Source organism: Telopea speciosissima, chromosome 7 (genome assembly GCF_018873765.1).
Source record: "Telopea speciosissima isolate NSW1024214 ecotype Mountain lineage chromosome 7, Tspe_v1, whole genome shotgun sequence".
Lineage (NCBI taxonomy): Eukaryota > Viridiplantae > Streptophyta > Magnoliopsida > Proteales > Proteaceae > Telopea > Telopea speciosissima.
In genome coordinates, this window is record NC_057922.1 from 1,433,876 (window position 1) to 1,455,655 (window position 21,780).

A 21,780-nucleotide genomic window follows, 5' to 3' on the forward strand; every position below is an offset into this window, starting at 1 on the left:
ATCAGCAGATTTGGGAATCCATTTCCTTTGAAATTAAAGCCAAGCTGGCTTCAACTCCTCCCTCTTCGTGTCCTGACACCCCAAGGAACAGGCTCATTGTCGTTTCCTGGGGTCTATCTTCTGTTTCCCTTGTTGCTTCTGCCCCTCCTTCCTGAGGTCTAGCTATTTATTTTTGTTGTTGCTCCCCTAAGGGGATTTCTGTAATTATTTTTTTCTTTGGTAATGAATATTTATTCACCAAAAAAAAAAAAAAAGAGTGAGGAATGCCAAAAAATAGGAAGAAATCAAGTGATAAGGCCAAAAACTACGAGTTTTTTTTGCAAAATCCTCCTTGGCAGTGTCAAAACTTGCGAAACTCCCAGCTCTTGGTCAAAATCAAGTGTCGAAACTTGTGAAACCTGGTACAAACCAGTTTCGACCCTGGTTTCGTCTCGGACAAAGTCAAAACCGAGTTGTAATGGTCGAAACTAAAAACCACGCTCCCAGAACTCTATGTGGTCCAATATGTAATATGTAGTCGTGTACCATGTAACTTGTACTTAAGAAAGTGTTTATTTTATATGTAACATGTACCATGTATTCATGTAATGCTATGATAATTATGAAATGCTTTTCAATATTATGTTTTTTCATTCCTAATGCATATTTTAGCTGTTTTAATTGAATTTTGAATGTTCTAGTACTAAATTATTTGTAGAATAGGTTGTATTAGAGAAAGTATATAGCATGGTACGGCATAAACTAGCAAACTTAAGGTTCGAAACTAAACTACCATTTTGAGTATATCTTTTACAATATAAAGGTTCAAATATGCTTAGAGATGCTTAAATAGGGTTTCCCTGAAGTTCCCGGCCAAAATATGGTCATTTGACCACTGAAATGGCCAACCGAAATACCGAAATCCACCCAGGCTGAAACCAAAATTCTGAACTTTGCTCATAATCATGGTTCGAAATTTCAATGTCAAAATTTCAGCGACCTATTTGGGTTTCAATGTGGGTTAGGGGTCTTCAATGTTTTGTATTTCTATCCAAAATGGATCATATGTTGGTGCCATTTCAAAATCCCTGAATTTGAATATCTTGATTGATGCATTACCTAATGATTATATTATGATATTTACTTTGGCAATAGTCTTTTTTATTCTTTGACTTTCAGATGGATGCATAAAAAGCTTGGACAAACTATCTGTTTTTATATCATCTGCATATAAAAAGATTGTCTGTTGTTATATCTCTTTGCTTTGATCCTTGTTTGCAGCTTGACGTACATGAATGTTGCTATGGTAACAGTCCTGAAGAATGGCACCAATGTGATCACTGCCGTTGGTGAAATGTATCTTTTTAAGAAGCATCATGACAGCAGGGTCTGGGTTGCATTGTTCTTAATGGTACCTTGAATGGCTGAAATTATCATCTTTGATTTAAGAATAAATAAAATATTCTTCTTGAAGTTGCATTTTGCATTTGAAAGCATCTTATGATTCCCTTCATTTTTTAGCATGTGTTACTTTAAGCCACTTTATTCTTGTACGGGCTGTGTTATTTGGTCATTGTGATTTTTTGTTTCATTTGTTCCTGTACATGCAGTGTGGGGATAAACTCAGTTGATAAAAACTGTTTGTTTGCAGACTTTTAGCACATTAAGTATCTCATTTCAGTTAAGAGGGGGAGGGGGGGATACCAGCAAACAAATCTGGTGAGGCATAAGAGATTTATTAAAATAATTAGAGGTTAGTGGTAGGTTTATGCAACTCAATTGCATGAATTGGATAGACAATTGAGAGTGGAATCAGAATATAGGGGAAACAGAAAAGAGGAAAATATAAAACAAAAATGATTACAAAAAAAAAAAAGAAACAAAAAGAAATACTTTTAATGCACAAAGATCTTTACATTGAGATAGAAACAGAATAAAAATTAAAAACAGGGAGCAACTTGTTCACTAATCCCAGCTAGTCAAAAGTTAACTCCTGACCATGACGTCAAACCTTACTCGTTAAAATAGAAGATGAAACACCTTTTCCAAATAAATGATCCCATTGAAAAGTGGTGATTTTTCCAAGAATTGCATCCTGAATTATACACATGCTTTCTAAAGTGCGACCTAATAATTATTCCGTGTGCATTATATTGTTTTCTACTATAACAATATCACATGCTTTCTAAGTAAAGTGTATCCACATTATATTGTTAATTCTACTACGAGTAGCAGCATGCACATAATAATCCGAGTATATGAAGCATCTGAAATAGGAAGTAAGGACATCTTGAAGAGAGACTTGAGAGAGTATGATGGCATGCAGGTTTAGTGTATTAGAATACCATTTGATCTAATTGACACTAATGTATGGTTAGGAAAAAATGGAAATAGTAATAGAAATATCAATAGAATACCAGCACGAATGTATTAGGAGACTTTGAAGGAGAATCAGTGGTTGGAGTGGCTTAGAGAGTTGATGTGGCTAGTTGGCTACATTTTTCACTTCTGTCTATCTCCTATTTTCTGAGATTTGCCTGAGCTTGAATTGTACAATTCTCTTGCACTTTCTATTAGCTTTTCTTTTGTTTCTTATTCCTTCTCCAACCCACTTCCCCCCCCCCCCCCCAAAAAAAAAAAAAAAAAAAAAAAGGATTACAAGATTAAACCTCAAGCTGGCATTTGTATGGTGATTGTACCAAGGTTACACTAAAGCTTTGTCATCATGTCAGCTGCCTAATCTCTTATATCCATTTTGAATATCATAGTACATTGCAAGGTCTCTCAGTCTCTCTTTACTTGAGTTGTGTTTATCCTTGTCACAAAAATGATCTGGTAAAGGCAAGAGGGTTTATCGTTTGGTTTGTGCAGATCATTTCAGCAATTTCTGGAGGAATTACAGATCTTTCTTTCCATGCCGTTGGCTACATGTGGCAAACTATTAATTGCTTCTTGACGGCATCATATTCGGTAAAAATATTATAGTTTATTCTAGAAGTTTACCTTGAAATATGAGTTGGTCATGCCTCTTAATTTCTTACACGTTAACCTCAGTATGTGATACTTTGTTGGAGCCAACATTCTTGTTGTTTATTTCAGTCTATTAGATTGATTTTGGAAAGCCATATTCTTCTTTTTCTGACTTCACATTTCAAGATTTTTAGGGTTTAGGGTTTAGGGAGTGTATGGTGGGTTGTGCACATCACTTTATTTATAACAAGGAAGAAACTTATTGGCCACACAAAGGGCTACTTTCAGAGAGGTTTTAGGAGAGATCAGGGTTCTAAACAAAGGACTACTTTTGGGTCACATAAGTACTAGTGAAGGTCTAGTTTCAAGAAATTAAAGGTGGCGTGCATTACTTGTGATAGGGTCAGAAATGGGTCTAGTGGCATGGGGTTGTGATTTGGTTAAGGTGACCAATTAAAAGTTAAAACAAAGTGAGGATTGTCTTGATATCAATTCTGCTCAAATGGGCCTTCATAGAATGTATGGATGTTGAAATTATTTATCCATCCGTGTCCTCATTTGGATAGTCCGCCGTGTTAGAGCTCCTATATGATATACATATTGTTTCCTCCCTTTCCTACAAGGTCGGCCTTTTAGAGGAAGCGGTTCCAACATGGTATCAAAGCAGGCAGGGTTCACGGTATCGAGTCCCTTTGGGAGCGGGTGGGTGTTGAAATTATTTATCCACCCGTGTCCCCCTTTGGATAGTCCTCCGTGTTAGAGCTCCTGTATGATATACATATTGTTTCCTCCCTTTCCTACAAGGTCGGCCTTTTAGAGGAAGCGGTTCCAACAATGGGCCAATGACCCAAGGAAAAGGGAGAAATTTTTTGACAAGCCCGACTCTGTGAATTCCAATTATTCATGGTGTATAAGGGGCACCTTAATAGAGTATTATTCCATATGAAGAAAAAAGGGCTGCTAGCTAGAAGCAAAAGTTTTTTTTCCCCCTTGGGGGTGGAGGTGGGGTTCTTAGCATTGTTTTTGTAACGATTTAAAAACCAAGAAACTAGTACCTACAAAGGTAAAAGAGAAAGAAGAAGAAAGGAAGAGAAACGGGAGAGAACATGATGGGAGGAAGAGAAATCCTCGTGCTCACAGAAGGATTCAGAATAACCTACAGTGAGCCTAGGTCCACCTACTTATAACTAATTAAAAAGGAAATTAGAAGGACAGAAATAGTCTTACATAATTACAACTAAACCTTGAACAACTAAACACAACTAATAATGGCATTACATAAAACCCACTACGCTATATTGTTTAACCTTCTCCCTTAAGCTAGAGCATACATATCTCCCATGCCTAGCTTGGAACAAACATAAAGAAATGCAGGCCTAAACAAAGCCTTAGCGAACATATCACCAAGTTGATTTCCAGAAGTAATAAGTGGAATAGAAATCAGTTTCTTCATAACAACACTCCTCACAAAATGACAGTCGACCTCAATATGTTTAGTCTGCTCATGGAAAACCAGATTACTAGCAATATAAGTAGTAGCATGATTATTAGAAAAAGAAAAAAGAAAAAAGTAGTAGCATGATTATCACAATACGTCTCCATAGGATATTTCAGCCACATCAGTTCAGCTGCAGTATGGGCCATAGCCCTATACTCGGCCTCTGCACTCGACCGAGCCACTATAGTCTGCTTCTTACTCTTTTACATAACAAGATTACCGCCAACAAACGTACACTATCAAGTAGTAGATCTGCGATCATCATCAATACTAGCCCAGTCAGCATCAAAGTAATCCATAATGTTAGTATGACCATGATACTGATAAATAAGTCCTTTCCCGGGTACACCTTTGAGATATCTCAAAATGTGACATTCAACATCCTAATGAGTCTGCTTAGGATTTTCATAAATGGACTAAAATACCAACTGTGAATGAAGTATCTGGTCAAGTAACAGTTAGATAAATAAGTTTCCAACCAGCTGCCTGTACTGATGTTTATCCACAAACTCTTTTTTTTCACATGCCCAAGTTTTAGATGAGGATCCATAGGATTATCAATAGGCTTAGAGCCCAACATTCCAGTCTCAGAAAGAAGATAAAGCACATACTTCCTATGAGACAAATTGACACCCTTTTTACTTCGAACAACTTCAATTCCCAAAAAGCATCTGACTTTCCCTAAATCCTTCATCTGAAAATGTTGATGTAAATACGCCTTGACATCTTCAATCCCAAAAGTCATTTACTAGAGATAATAATATCACCAACATACACGACAAGAATAACGACCTTAACACCATGACAACAAACAAATATAGATATAGAGTGATCAAAGAAGCACTATGTGAACCCAAAGCCACCAATAACCTACTAAATTTATCAAACCAGGCATGAGGGGACTGTTTGAGCCCATAAGTAGCCTTGTGGAGACGGAAAACCTTTGATGTATTCTCCCACTAAGCCACTAAGCAACATACCCAGGAGGTTGCTCCATATACACCTTCTCCTCAAGGTCACCATAGAGAAAATCATTCTTTAAATAAAGCTGAAACAAAGGTCAATTAAGATTAACTGCCATAAATATAAGCACATGAACAAAATTAAGATGAGCCATTGGGGAAAAGGTCTTAAAGTGCCATAGGTTTGAGTGTAACCTTGGCAACCAAGCGAGCTTTTGACTGCTTAACAAATCCAACAAGAAGATATTTGACAACAACACCGCACAAGCTCCTTTCTTGGGGGTCAGTCAGTTAGAAACCACATCTGACGATTCAACAAGGGATCCATTTCTAAATGCATAGCATTCTTCCAACCAGGATGCAACAATGCTTTCTGGTATTTTTTAGACACAAAAAATGTAGATAGAGACAGGGCAAAGTTGTGAAATAAATGAGGAATAAGAGAGACAATAACAAACTTAGAAATAGGATAAGCAATATTAGACTTTTGAGTACAAGTTCGAATACCTTTATGAATAGCAATTGGTAAGTCAGTGGTGATGGAAGAATCCCCAGGCAAGGAGTTTGATAAAGTAGAGGGCGGTGACAAAGGATTAGTTTTAACCGTCGAGCCAGCTTTGATGATGCGTGTACACCTGCAATGTTACTTGTGAGGAAGTAGTAGGTGAGTCAGTAAGAGGGATAACAACAGGAAAAGGTTTGTATCTATCCTAAAACTCTCATTAGAAAAGTACAACGTGGTTTCAAAGAAGGTGACATCAACATTACAAACTAATGACGTGTGACAAGATAATAACATCGATAACCTTTTTGAGTGCGAGCATAACCAAGAAGGAACACATATTGGTAGCATGTGGAGACAATTTGTTAAGACCAGGATAAAGAATGTGAACAAAACATGTACATACCATGGAACAAGAACTCGCCGAGATCTAGGTAATATCTTGGCTTTTTGAAAGCCGAGAGGAGAGGCTAGGCGAAATGAGAAGATTGCATTGTCTTGCCAAGATCTCAGTGGTTTCGATCATTTTGGTGGGAAACCTTAGTATATAGATAGTTATTTCATCAGAAACCAGGACAGACAGTTATTTATGCCTAATATCATTTATGTAAATGTTTTTATATTTGTTATTTCGTTTACTTAAGATATTATTCACAAATAAGTGTTTGTCCTGGTTTCTAGCATAAATAACTATCTGTCCTAGTTTCCCACTAAGTCAAACTCCTATTTGGACTTTGATTTTGGAAAATCTGATAGTGCCATTGTGTTTAAATAGCCCAAAATAGGTTGTATACCAAGTTTCATGACCATATTAGGTCAAAAACCCATCGAAACCATCAAACTAGTTAAAAAAAAAAAGAAGTGCACCAACTCGCCGAGATCTTGGTCCAACTCGGTTTTTGGCCTGACCGAAACTAGGTCCGAAACCGAGTTCTCGAACCATGATAAGAGGAAGAAGAAGAAGAAGAAGAAAGGAAAAGAGATGGGAGAGAACACAATGGGAGGAAGAGAAACCCTAGTGCTCAGAGTAGGATTCAGATAACGTACCGTGAGCCTCGGTCCACTTACTTTTTTTTTAGATGAATAAAAATTTAATTACGAAGAAAAGGGGGAGAGGGATATACAAGCCCGAAGGCCAACTAGCCCGAAACTAGAAAGGACTAGGTAGGGCGCAAAATAGTAGAAGAGAGACCCCAGGAGACAACAATACACCTGTTCCTTGGGGAATCTATGACACTAGTAGGGGGGAGGGAGTTAGCTTTAGATGAGACATCAAAGAAGATGGCCTTCCAAATCATGTCTAAAGAGCGGGAGTTGGACGTCCATCTTCTAAGGTTACGCTCCATCCAGATGTGGGAAATAGTAGCACAAAAAGCAAGCTTTCCAACCGTGTCACAGATCTAGTTTCCACCAAAAGTCATATGAATCCAAATCCATTCCCGAGACAGGGGAAGAGGCCTTCTACGAGCAGGCCAGCAATGATGAAGAACCCGGTTCCAGATGGAGGCAGCAAAGGGGCAAGTGAAGAAGAGATGGTCGATGTCTTCGTATCCATTCCAACAGAGGCAGCAAGTAGGGGAGACTTGCATGTGCCTGTGGATGAGGAAGGCCTGAGTTGGGAGGCAATTTGCAAGGGCGCCCCAAGCTGTGAAGCTCTGCCTAGGGATGTGGCCTTTGTACCAAACTACTTTGTGCCAAGGACAAGGGGTCCCTCTATGTCTGACCGTGTCCCAAGCAGAGTGGGAGCTGAAAGTGCCAGTGGGGGAGGGAAGCCATAAGATGGTGTCCCTTCTGCTTTTGTGGCCCGGGGGAATAAGGGAGAGGGAACTCCAGAGATCAGCCAAGGAGGGAGGGAGGAGGGGGGTGGTCCAAGAGCCATCAGTGATGACGGATGCTACAGGGGACAGCCTGTCCAAGCCGGACTCATAGATGGTGCGGGGGCTGACTAAGGAGGCCAAGACACCCGAAGGGTGCTAATTGTCTAGCCAAAGATAGGTCTGCTGCCCGTCATCAATCCTGCAAGAGATAAACCCTTTGGCAATGTGTCTCACTTGAAGAATTCTGCGCCAAATTCAAGAAGAGTCTGTGCTAGGACTGATAGTCCAAATTGAGTCTCTACGGAGAGGCCCCGCATACACCCAGGAGGTCCAAATGCTAGATTTGTTGGAGAGGAGTTTCCAAAGCAGCTTGATGGAACTTGCAAGATTAACATCTTTGATCCTTCTGAGCCCCAGACCTCCTTCAAATTTGGGGAGGCAAATGGCAGACCAGCTCTTGGGGTGAAGGAACCTGGAGGAGTCCAAACCTTTCCAAAGAAAAGCACACATGATGGATTCGGCAGCCTTGATAGTAGCCTTGGGAAGGCCAAAAACACCGCTCCAATAAATGTAGCAAGACTGGAGAACCGATCTGATGAGCTCGAGGCGGCCTGCATAGGATAGAAGTTTGGCTTTCCAGAGCTGCAATCTCTTGTGGAGGAGGTCTAGGATGTGGTTGCAGTGATGGGCTGAAAGTCTGGCTGATATTAGGGGGAGGCCAAGGTAGCGGACAGGAAGGGTGGCGATGGGTAAGCCTGTGATGTTAGATAGGGTAGTTTTGGTAGAGTCAGGAACCCCAGCAAAGAAGATTTGGGATTTTAGGAGGTTGATGCGAAGTTCGGAGAGGCCCTGAAAAAGGTGTAGGGAGGACATAATATGCTCAATGGAGGAGGGTATGGCCTTGGAGAAGATCATAGGATCGTCCACAAAAGCTAGGTGGGTCAGGTTGGTGGGTTTACACTTGGGGATGGGGGAGATGAAGTGAAGGTCAGTTTTGGACTGAAGGCTGTGGGAGAGAACCTCAAGGGAAAGACAGAAGAGGAAGGGGGAGAGGGGACATCCCTGGCAGATGCCAGCAGAGGAGGGGAAGAAACCCGCAGGGCTGCCGTTGAGGAGGATGGAGAAACGAGGGGTAGAGATACAAAAGTGGATCCAGTTGACAAAGGAGGGGGGGAAAGACATCTTAAGAAGGACTTGGGTGATGAAGTCCCAACGAATAGAGTCGAAAGCCTTGTGAATGTCGATCTTCAGAAGGGCTGAAGGGAAAGTGGTGTTCCAGTGGAAGCCTCGGACAATTTCATAACAGAGGATGATATTGTCCGAGATACTTCGCCCAGAGATGAAGGCGGACTGGTTGGGGCTAACAAGGGAGTCAATGACAAGTTGAAGGCGATTTGCAAGGATTTTGGCAATGAACTTATAGAGGAGGTTGCAGAGGGAGATGGGTCTGAAATCAACCATAGAGGAGGCACCAGAGGATTTAGGAATGAGGCAGAGAAAGGTATGGTTGATGTTCAGAATCTGATGGGGGTTGAAGAAGAAGCTCTTAATGGCGCCCATAAGCTCGGTTCCGATGATGTCCCAGCAAGCGGAGAAGAATCCCATACTGAAACCATCAGGGTCGGGAGCTTTACTGGCCTTATGGGAATGGACAGCAGAAATGATTTCGGAGTCAGAGGGGATGGAGCAGAGGGAGTTGAAGAGGTTGGGAGGAACGAATTTGTTGATGAGGTCCTCAGGGATGATGGGAAGGGGGGAGGGAGGGGGACAAAAGATACCAGAGAAGTAGGAAACAACTTCGGATTTGATGGCATCGACAGAAGAGAGAACCGAACCATCAGAGGAGGTTAGAGAGAGGATGGAGTTAGAGTTGGTTCTGGCTTTAAGGGAGCGGTGGAAGAAAGCAGAGTTAGAGTCGCCAAGGTCGAGCCATTTGATTTGAGATTTTTGCTTGAGGAAGCTCTCCTCCTGAGAGAGAGCGGAGGCGAGCTCAGAGGCAGCAAGGGACTCCTCCTCAGCGAGAGAGGGGTTAAGGGGATCTACCTGAAGGCGGAGCTGGATGGAGGAAAGGGTGGCACGACTAGAGGATACACGGGAAGAGATATTACCGAAGGTGGAGGAGTTCCAGGATTTGAGGGCAGCTTTGACATTTTTAAGCTTCTTAGAAAAGACAAGGAGAGGGGAGGAGAAGGACTGGACTGGAATATCCCAAGCGGCCTGAACTAAAGGAAGGAAATCTGCATGGGAGGACCACATGTCGAAGTATTTAAAGGGCTTGGGGCCAAAGGAGAGATAAGGAAGGACGAAGAGGGAGGTGGGGGAGTGGTCAGAGAGACCAGGGAGATCAAAAACGGCGTAAGAGGAAGGAAGGGAAGAGAGCCAGGAGTCATTAACGAGAACACGGTCAAGCTTACAAGCTACTTTGTCGACGCTAGAGCGCTTATTGTCCCAAGAAAACTCAGCACCTGACCAACGAAGGTCGTTGAGACCAACATCCTCAAGGCAGGAATTGAAGGCATCAACCGCTTGATGGTCGATGGGGGAACCACCAAGCTTTTCATGGCTAAAGCAGACGACATTGAAGTTGCCACCCATGCCCCAGGGGGCGGAACCAACAGAAAGAGAGATGGAGTGGATGTCGTCCCAGAGCGAGAGCCGATCCGAAGGATGGTTGAAAGCATAAACCATAGTGAAGAAGAGAAGATGATTGTGCTGGTGATCAGAGATACTAAGATGGAGATATTGGGGAGAGGCAGAGGAAGCCGACAAGTGGAATTTGGAGGGGTCCCAGAGAACCCAGATCTGGCCATTTGGAGAGTGGGAATAGTTGGAGAGGAAGGACCAGGAGGGAGCTATGGAGTGAATAATGCGAGAGGAGTTGGTTTCAAGAACCTTAGTTTCCAGGAGGCAACAAAGGGAGGATTTAGAAGATTTGATGCGGGCACGAATTTCAGCCTGTTTACCCGGGGCGTTGAGGTCACGGACATTCCAAATGGTCCAAGGAATCATGAGCGAGGGGGAGAGGGGGCAACCAACCAGCTGTGGGACTAACCCGGGAGCCCGGGGGGACACTGCGGGGCCTCGAACGGTACTCACGCAAGGGAGGATAGCGAACCAAGGTGGGGGGAGGAGGCAAAGGGGGGGGGCGAACCAAAGGGGGGGTGTCCAGCCGCAGTAACTAGACCGGGTGTGGAAAGGTTCGGTTCAGGTTCAGGGAGAATATTTAACGTGGGTTGGGTATGGTGGGCTTGGTATATGGTGGGTATGGGTAGAGATAGGTGGTTATCAGGGCTGGGTTGGTGGGTCGGGTTAGGAGGGGTATTCTTGTTAGTGGGGGCGAAAGGGGGAATATGGAGAATAAGAGGGGTTAAAGGGAAGTGGTCACGTGGGGGGGGGGGCTTGGTGAAAAGTTGATTCTGGTTGGGGTCAGAGGGTTTGGTGAAAAGTTGAGTCTGGGTGGGGCCAGGTGGTTTGGTGAAGTTTTGTGAAAGGCAAAGTGTGACAGGGGATAAAGGCGTATATAAGTTGCCAAAAGAAGGGGGATCAGGGAAAGGAGGGGGATCAGGGAAAGTCTGCACATCGGACTCGCAAAGCTCAGGAGGAGCAACGAGGGCTGCAACGTCACCATCAACATCGGTTTCCAGGGACAGGAGGGCTGCGAACCTATTGTGGTCAGGCTGGCGAGCATCGGGAACCTCTCCGTTGTTGGGATTCTCGCCAAGGTTCACTGCTGGTTCAAGGCTTCTTCTCCGGCGATGATTCCTGGTCTTCTTCTGGCCTCGAGAAGGTTGCAGAGGTCGCTCCGTCACCTAATCTGGCTTCGCCAGAGATTGAAGCGTGGCTAGGGACAAGGCGACAACCTCTTCTTCAGATATGGCAGCATTTGGGTCTTCATTGACTTCATCCGAATAGACTTTCGGCGCCTCTACTGCAAGCAGAGAACCATAAGAAGGATGACTTTTAAGTTCAGGCCTGGGAGAGCTGCACCTGTGATCATCTTGTTCGTTGGGGGGCTGCAATGGCGAAGAAGATGGAGCAGGGGTGCATTGCTTCGATGGATGACCAAAGGATTTGCACACAGAGAGTAGTGGGGGAGCCATTCATAAGCAACTCTCTGAGTGAAAACATGACCGTCTTCTTCTTGGATGGTGACAAATTCTGGCGGAGTGACATCAGCAGAGACTTCAACACAAATGCGGGAGAAGGAGAGGGGTCCATTTTTTTCGTTCGTTCATCAGAGAAGAGGGGGTTGCTGATAATCGAACCCACAATGCTGAGGCCTGAGGCACACCAGTAATGTAGTGGGAGTCCAGGCAGGTTTACCCAAACAGGGATGGATTTGAGGTCGATCTTGCAGAGAGAGGAGCAGTGATCCCATTGCCGGAGAAAGATCGGTTTCTTGCCAATTAACCAGGGACCACCCTCCAGGGCTCGAGATCTATCGACATCATCAGAGAATCTGAAAATGAAGATGCCACTGGAGAGGAGATAGGTGAAGACTGCTCCGGCTGAGCACCATTGCTTAAGCAGAGACACTTTCACGACATGGAAAGGAGGTCGTGCGCCGAGGAAGTGCCCCACAAGACAATTTTGCCATTGCTGATTTCGTCATCAAGCAGGCCCTTCGGACAGAAGCCTACCTTAGAATCATCAACAATGGAGGGGGGGACATAGTGTAGGGAGTGCCTGTCGATGGGGGTGTTGTTGGATAAAAGAGAACTCCAGGAAGGGGGGTTTGAAGCAGCGTTTGTGGTTGTTACAGTAGGTGAAGCAGAGGTGGGAGCAACAGGGATGGGTGAACTTCGGTGAGTAGGGGAAGGTTCAGAGTGCTCAGGGAAGGTGGGAGTAACAGGGCAAGCAGTGTGAGGGGAGGCGGCAGACAGGGCTGCCGGAGGGGAGGCAGCAGGCAGGGCTGCCGGAGGGGGGGCCGGCATGTTCACCTCATCGACCAACGTGTCCTTATCCGGCTTGTTCTTGGTGGTGCATTAAGCAATTTTCAAGGTCCACTTACTTATAACTTAATAAAAAGGAAATTACAAGGACAGAAATAGTCTAACACAATTACAACTAATCCCATAATGACTAAGCCCAGCCAATCATAAAGACATTACATAAAACCCCTTACACTATAATGTTTAATAGTTTTGATATGCAAGTTTAGAATAGTTCTTCTCCAAAACAAAGTTTCTTTTTCCTGTAACCACAACAAGAACTTTTCTGGTGGAGAACATTGAAGGGAGGCCAATTTTATGTCCAGCAGAACTGTATGAAACACAAATTTTACTTAGTCAAAAAGTCAAAGTAACCCAGCTTGTTGCAAGTGGGCTGATTCTATTCTCTTCGAGTGAGAACAAGATTTTCATGGACTATATTACCAGAAGCATTGGCAGGACATTTTCAAACTAAATCTTTAGATGCTCGTCCAATCAATATGGAGATAATTAGCAGGGGCTTGACTACTTTCTGGTATTAGGATGCGGGTTTTTTTCACTTTTCTTCTTTGTTTTTATTGGCCAAAAAAAGGAACTTTCATTGAATGTTGAAAGTAGGTTCAACCGTTCAACTTAAGTGTTTATATCTCACATGTTTACCTTCCTATCCCCAACCTTCATAAAAACATGTACAAAAAAGAGAGGTGCATAACTTACTGGGTCCAAAAGAAGCACGATTGGTGCCAACTAAGACTTTACACAAAAGGCTCAATTGCATATATCTTTGAGCATCTGCACATGTTCAAGGGATCAATCTGTACTTTACCTTGAATAGTCTCTTGTTTCACTCCTTCCATAAGACCCAAGAATATGTAGGTTGTTTACCATGTTTAGAGACGAGGTCACGTATCAGGAATTGTTGTGCAATAGTGTATTATGAAGAAATGTCAATAACTATACACTATACAGCAGATCAAAGGTTGGGATGTATTATAAAAAGCATGGGGACCATTGTAAGTTAAAAGTTATGTTGATAATTGGGAGGATAGATAGGCTTGATTGCTTGAAGAGGCCCTCATGTCTCACAATTTGGTAAAAATAGATGTGGAAACATGGACTGATTGTCCCAAGGTTTAACCTCGTGTAAAGTGCAGACCATTATGTCTTCAGGGCAAAAAGGATTAATTGTGGCAAAGACATTTATAATTGCTTTAAAAAGGAGATGGGATTATAGGTTATTATCCAAGCCCCCAGCATGCTGATTGAAGGGTTTTTATCTCCAAATTTAGATGAGACTGTAGACTTTATAAAATCCGTCAACATTGGGGGAATGGCTGATGTGTGTAGTCATAACTGTGTCAAAACATATTTCAGACATACCAAACTATGTTGCACCTGTTGAAAGAAGGATGTAAATGCTGTAAAGATTGTGAACTTATAGATTTTACGGTTTTCAGTGATGTTAGCGGGAATACCCTAGTGCTCTATCATGCTTGTACTTGTACTTACATGGTTCTCTGTCTAACATGATGGCTTTCTCTGTGAAAATTAATTGTCCCTCTCTTTGCCGTCTGCCTGAAATTTCTTGACTGGTGGGCTCCATCCCCTGTTTTAGAGATCGATCCTTTCCCTGAAATTCATGACTGAAATTCCCTTCTTTTTATAACTGAGATGTTTTATCCCCCCAGGGGGGGTCTTACATTTAAGATTGCTGGCCAAAAAGATTACTTTTTTTTTTTAGAAATTTTGGCCAGAAGGAAATTGAATTTATGACTTAGATGACAACTAATTACTGACTTTAGATACTGCATCTGCATTATCACTTTTAGAACACAAGTTTCCCAACCCCCCCCCCCCTCTAATGTAGAAGGGGTTCAAGTAAGAACCACTCTACAGTAGGATCGATAAAACCCACAAATCCAACATAGAAACAGAACCAGAAATTAGATGGATAGGGTTTTAGCCAAACCAGCCAACTGATGGACACCTCCTTTGGATCGAAGCTAGAGAATGCTAGGGAGAGGCTGTCTTCAAAATTTGGTTCACTTTTGATGGCTCGATGTGAAGTTATCAAGGAACCACCAAAATAGAAGGTTAAGGAAAAACCTTCCAAATCAGGCTGTGTTGGTCTCCAGCAACAACCGAGTGTGAAACTTGTTGTGTAGAACTTGTTCTGCAACTTCGAACCAATTTTGATGGTTGGAATGTAAGATGGAAGGTCGAAGATAAAAATAGACTGTAATGAGAAGATGGAAATTTCAGGCCCTGGAATGGAGATGGAGATGAGTATCGAGTGGAGGGAATCAGTTTCAAAACCCAGCAAGGTTGGTGGTGAATGGAGGGTGATATGGAATTAGAAGGTTCAGTCCAGAAGAATTGCAGAAGTGTCACATTCAATCGATGGAAAGAGTCTTCAACCCTGAGAATGGATCTCTAGCAGCAGCAGCAACAACTTAGAATAACTTGGAGCAGCAGTAACAGATCTTGGATGGCTTTCTGTGCAGTAGAGAAGCTTCACAGCAAACCAGATTCGATGGAGAAGAAGAAGAAGAATGGAGAAAATAAGAAATAGAAGGTTGGGGGGGATAGATGGATTTAGCTCTCCCAGCAAGGCTCCTTCAGTCCTTAGGTTTCGGCTCTCTCAGCTAGGCCCTCTGCCCTTCAAGCTTCACAATCAAACTTGAGAATAACCATGCTTGCAGCAAGAAAATAACTTTCATTCATCTTAGTAAAATCGTGGGGATGGCTATGTCAGCTTTATAAATAAATAGAAGCAATACTTGCTTCCCAAGAAAAGACAGAAATAGAAACTAACTTATTGATTCAATCTTAAGAATTAGAAACTACTCTAACTAGGACTGAAATATAAATAGAAACATAATAAAATCTTCTAAATCTTCTTAAGTCTTCAAAGCTCCTTGTGGGGCCCACTTGGATGACTTAATTGTTGCAACCGAAGTCTCCAGCCTGTGGTCCCCATCAGTTCAACTTATTAGTTTTAGAAGAATGACAAAATTGCTCTTCACTTAAGGACTTGAATAACTAATACTTAAAAGACTAATCTGCCCCCACAATTTTTCAAGAAATATTCTCACCAAGCCAAAAATAAGGGGCTGTGACACTGTTCACGTCAACAGTGTTTTGGCCTCTTTATCTTCATGTTTTGTCTTACATCATCACCCCCCCCCCCCCAGAGGGTTGGATGATTATTTACTCTATTTACTAACCAAAATATACAGCAACTGTATACTGTAATAAATAGGAAAATTAATAAATGAAAGAAATTCCATTGATGTTGCAGGTCCTAAGCATTGACAAGGATAACTAATTTAAGGAAATAAACTACAGCATGGGTCATGGGGTCAGCATGTTGAATGAAAAACTTGTATCTGTACTGTTGTTTCAAGCTTGAGGAATGAAGATTTGTATCCTTGTTTCTTATCTGCATCATATCTAAACATCTTATCTGAATTCAGCTTTATAACCTGTTTAGCGCTTGCTACTGTAGCCATGTTTGAAACTGACACTTGTACCTTCTGCCTACATAGCTCTGAAGCACATGAGTCCTAAGCTTTCTAAGAAGTTTCTCTAATAGTATCTGTTTTTCTATTTCGATGACTTGATTGTGGATGCAAATGGTTTTAATTTGTTTTTGAACGATGCTTTTGTTTTTATACAGTTAATGCTACGCAGGGTCATGGATACAGCAAAGCAAGTCACCAAATCTGGAAACTTGAATGAATTTTCAATGGTGTTGCTCAATAACATTCTTTCTTTGCCTCTGGGCATTCTGCTTATTTTTCTGTTCAATGAGGTGGATTTTCTCTATAACACGTGAGTTTTTTTGTTTTTTCTAGTTTTAATATTTAAAACCCATAAAAAACAGTTACTTGGTTTAAACTTCCACCCCAAACCTTTCTTTTTCCCCACAGTTTCTTCGGGGCCCATTCTAACTAACACATAACCAGTCTTTATCTGATTTATAGTCTGATATATCTATCTTTTTTGAATGTAAGATGATTACAACTTGACTTGATCAATCTTCTTCTTCACATCGTCACAACAATGACATACGGAATGTCGGAAACTGCAACCCTAAAATCCATTAATGGTGACATGGCTATGTGAATTTAACAGATCACCACTCTTGGCATATGTTTGATTATCTCCATAATGAATCATTCCAAGTTCTTGCTTTAAGGTTAAAGGATCCTAATTTTGGGTCTATCTAATGCTTAGAATATGAAAGAGTACTTCTGTTTGTTTGCCTCTTTTTTTTTCTTTTTCTTTTTTTTTAAACCCGAACTTTACCTGGGACCCGGGCCGACCCCTAGCATTTTATTAAAACCAATAAAAGAATAGGAGCATACACGGGGGGGGGGGGGGGGACATTCCACCTTAACCCCAAAACAAGGAGCTGTCCACACTGGGCCTCTCAAACAGAACCCTACCCGAAGAGCGAGAGCAAAACAGCCCTATTTCCTGAGAACTGGAAGACCCGCCTTGTCCTCACGAAGAATAACCTGAAAGCCACCTGTAGGCAAGCCACCCTGCTGAAATGTGACAGAAGTCCCAGAGTCGCAGGTCATGGTAGGTCAACCTAAGGGGCAACACATAAATGTTTTTATGTTTTGTGTTATTATGTGTGTTATGATAAATCCTAATCAAGCAAGTTTAAAAAAAAAAGAGAATTTAGACCAGAAAAGAAATGTAAAAATACGACCACGTCAAAGCATGCTATCAAAAAGGAAATGCCAAGTAGCTTATCCAAATGAATGTCTAACTGTGTACAACAGGTGTCTTACACAACACATGTAGATGTGCCTACATTAGAGTGGTCTTTACTCTTTAGGATATAGAAAGTAGTTTTAGGCTAACTATTGTTAAGAGGTTACTTACTATTGCGATGCAAACTTCTCGCTCTGTAAATTTTATGACTTTCTAGGGTTTCAACAATGTGATATAGGTATTGTGTTGCTCCCTCCATCAATGTTATTGGATGGTTATATGACTAGCAATGATATATGGAGCTGAATGCTGGGCAGTGAAGAAACAATATATAATAGTGTGGCTGAAATGAGGATGTGGAGATGGATGAGTGGTAAAACTAGAGATAGAATAAGGAATGAACAAATGAATGCTTATTTAGTAGTAGCTCTGATATATGATAAGTTGCGAGAAAATCGTTTGAGTTGACATGAACATGTGCAATCATAGTTCTCAAGGCGGTGAAGGGGTGCCTAAGTACTTAGGCGACCAAGACCCCCAAGTATTATTTTTTATTTACCCTCTTTTCTAACATTATTTAGTATGCTACAAGATATATCTCATATCATCAAAAATCAACATTAAGCCACATCAAGTCATCGAAAATCAACATTAAGTCCTCAAAAATCAATATTAAGCCACATCAAGTCATCAAAAATCAACATAGAACTAGAAGACAACAGAACTGAAGAAGCAAGCTATTGGAAATTTGAAACAATCAAAACATACATTTGGTTTATACTGTTCTTGGAATTGGTCATTGTCCTGGTACACCTAATCTCACATTTGGTTTTTATTGTTCTTAGAAAATATGGTATTATCTATAAGTAATTAAACTAATCTTGATTTAAAGAAGTGTTCTTGTTCTTTAAGAAGTTTGACTGGTCAAATGATTTTCTTTTTACATGAGACTTCTTGTATTAGGTAGAGCACAAAACCAGTTTTCCAACAAATCCAGGATTGCTTACATCTGATTATATTGAAAGAGTTATGTTCTGGTCAAACCTTATTTGGTGTGTGCGAATGCTATAAAAAACGCTCTGGATGAAAATAATTTTTTTAGATATCAAAATAAATGAATATTTTACTGCTCTTTTGCTTTTTAGCAGTGTTTACTATATTAAGATTTATGAAATTTTAAGATTTGAGAAAAAACTCAACATTAGAAAATCAAAAATTTCACCTAACATCGAAAATTCAGTTTTTGTTCTTGAACTGGGGGGTTGACTTTTTCTCCTTTTGGAATTTGATTGTTTAACTATTTTTATTGGATTCAAATAGGGGGATATGTGCTTATTTATGAATAATATCATAAGTAAATGAAATAATAAATGTAAAAGCGCTTTGGCAACTCTGTGTGCAATGGAGGCAGTTGAATGCTCCAATACGGAGGGGTGATTTGATTCAGATTGAAGGAGCTAAAAGAACCAAGGGTAGGCCGGAGAAGTGAGGATTGAGAAAAGACATCTATAGCTTAGGACTTGTAACAAGTATGGCTTTGAAAGAGCTGATTTGGGATGGGGGGAGATCCATGTAGCGACCCCATTTAGTTGGGACAAATCTGAGTTGAGTTGTGTAATCAATGTGAGAGGAGAAAAAAGTAAATTTATGGAAACTCTTGACCCCCCCCTCTCTGAAATTGACAATTTGGGACAGAAAAAAATGGAAGGACTGTCTTTGTAGCAAGGTTGTCAAGGCATCGCCTAGGCGTCCAAGCGGTTTGTTTTGGGGCACCTGGGTTGGTGTCGCCTTAAGTATTTTCTCCCCTCGACCACCTTGATTCGCCTATCGCCTTGACAATTATGCTTTGCCGGATGTAGTAGAGAACTCATTTAGATCCTTAAGTAACTGTAAACTTGTAACAGATTCAGAATTAGAGTATAATGCTTGGCTGATCAATGACTGATCCCAAGCTTTGTATTTATAATAAATAATCAAGATTACGTGGACAGAATTGCCCCTAGAATATTAGAGTTGGCTGTACATAAAGAAAAACATAATGAAATGATGAAAAGTCTAGAATACCGCCACAGTATTCTGTCCCATACCAATCCAACACTCCCCCTCAAGTTGGTGATGTGTCACACATGCCCAACTTGACTAAGATAGGATGAAACACTTTACCACTCAACCCTTAGTGAACACATCGACTAACTGATCAGTAGACTTCACAAAGGGAACACAGATGAGACCGGCTTCAAGCTTCTCCTTGATGAAATGTCTGTCAACCTCCACGTGCTTAGTACGATCATGCTGGACAGGATTATGAGTAATGCTAATGACAGCCTTATTATCACAATAGAGCATCATTGGGAGATGGACAACAACACCAATATCTTGCAACAATCTTTTAGGCCATAACAGTTCACAAATCCCTTGTGCCATGGCACGGAACTCTGCTTCAGCATTGGATCTTGCCACAACATTCTGCTTCTTGCTACGCCATGTGACAAGATTCCCACCCACAAAAGAGCAATATTCAGAAATGGACTTCCTATCGATAAAGCCAGTCCAATCAGCATCAGTGTAAGCTTAAACTTTTAGATGACCAGTGGGGGATATTCCTTTTCCTGGAGCAGACTTCAAATAGCGTAGAATGTGAAGAACTGCCTCCATATGAGAGGAGTAAGGATCATGCCTTAACTGGCTTACCAAACTCACGTCAATAGCTATGTCTGGCCGTGTATGAGAGAGGTAGATTAGTTTGCCAACCAATCACTAATAGTGACCTTTGTCAACTGGTTCGCGTTCTTTCTCCTTGAGCCTTGCAATAGCTTCCATAGGAGTGTCTGCAAGATGACACCCTAGCAACCCAGTCTCGGACAATAGATCTAGAATATTTCCTTTGAGAAAGGAAGATGCCCTTTAAAGATTGAGCAACTTCAATCCCCAAAAAATATTTTAGAGGTCCCAGATCCTTTATTTCAAATTCACGGCCAAGAAAGTGCTTCAGTTTGTTGATCTCATTACCATCATTTCCGGTTACCACAATATCGTCCACATAGACTATGAAAATGGTTATCTGATCACCAACTCGTTTGATGAATAGGGTATGATCAACATTGTTTTGTTTGTATCCCACAAAAACCATTGCCTTGTGAAATCTGCCGAACCAAGCTCTAGGTGACTGCTTCAACTCATAGAGAGCACGCTTTAATTTACAGACCTTACTCCTGGTCTTGTCATCAAAGAAGCCTGGTGGAATGTCCATATATAGCTCTTCCTCTAGTTCTCCATGGAGGAAGGCATTCTTCACATCCAGCTGTTGAAGATCCCATCCAAGATTAACAACATAAGATAATATCACTCTTACAGTGTTGAGTTTCGCCACTGGTGCAAAGGTCTCCTGATAGTCAACTCCATATGTCTGAGTAAAGCCCTTTGCAACCAGACGTGCCTTATATCGATCCACAGTCCCATCAACCTTCTGTTTGACCACAAACACCCATTTACATCCCACTGATTTTTTCCCTGGGGGAGGAGCCACAAGATCCCAAGTATTATTTTTTTTCAATGCTCTCATTTCTTCCAACGTTGCTGTCTGCCACTTTCCATCTGTAGAAGCTTCCTGCCAATTTTTAGGAATGGAAACAGAAGAAAGAGATGACACAAATGCACGAAAGGATGAAGAAAGAGAACCATAAGAAACAAAACGAGAAATGGGATGCTGAGTGCAAGTTCTAGTACCTTTGCGATGAGCAATAGGTAGGTCGGAAGGAGAAATCTTACCAGGATAAGTAGTGTCTGGATTCAGAGTCGGCAACTGGATAGGTACTGGTGCTACAGTGGATTGAAGCTAAGCTGCCCTTTTCTAGAACATCCCCTTTGATAGGTTAAAATGTTAGAGTCATTAATCCTCTTTTGAAATTCACCAATGGTTCTCTGGACTGGAGTCGGCTCCCCCTGAGTAGGAACTTCACCATCACTATTTTCCATGATATACCCCTGTATAGGATTCTCTTTGGCTAAAGGGGCAACAGGCAAAGGAGTAGGGGAAGGAGTAGGAGCAGCAGCTAAAGGAGTAGGGGCAGCAGACAAAGGAGGAGAAATGTCAAGAGAAGGAAACATATCTTCACCCCCTAAAGAGGTGGTGAAGAATAATAGGAAAGGCCTTCTTGGAAAATGACATCCATACTGACCAGAGTACGACGGGAAGGGGGATGATAACACTTATAACCTTTCTAGGTTGGAGAATAACCCAAAAAAATACACCGTAACCCATAGGGTTCAAGTTTGCTAGGGGACTTTGTATCCCTAGCATAACACACAGCCAAACACTTTGGGTGAAACCACAAAGGAGGAATTCCCAAGTAAAACCTCAGCCGGACTACGGGAGTCAAGAACCCTAGTAGAC

General features: G+C 41.6%; 1 protein-coding gene across 2 annotated transcripts in view; it reads left to right on the forward strand.

The window, feature by feature from the left end:
* The window catches only part of LOC122667549 (GDP-mannose transporter GONST1-like), a 50,277-nt gene that overhangs the window by 22,017 nt on the left and 6,480 nt on the right, over positions 1 to 21,780 (forward strand). The window contains exons 4-6 of one of the 2 annotated variants that reach the window (XM_043863860.1): positions 1,261 to 1,390; positions 2,851 to 2,949; positions 16,339 to 16,493. In XM_043863860.1, coding sequence (XP_043719795.1) covers positions 1,261 to 1,390; positions 2,851 to 2,949; positions 16,339 to 16,493 — 384 coding nt within the window. The remainder of the gene's footprint in view (positions 1 to 1,260; positions 1,391 to 2,850; positions 2,950 to 16,338; positions 16,494 to 21,780) is intronic. The other variant, XM_043863861.1, reaches the window with a different exon arrangement.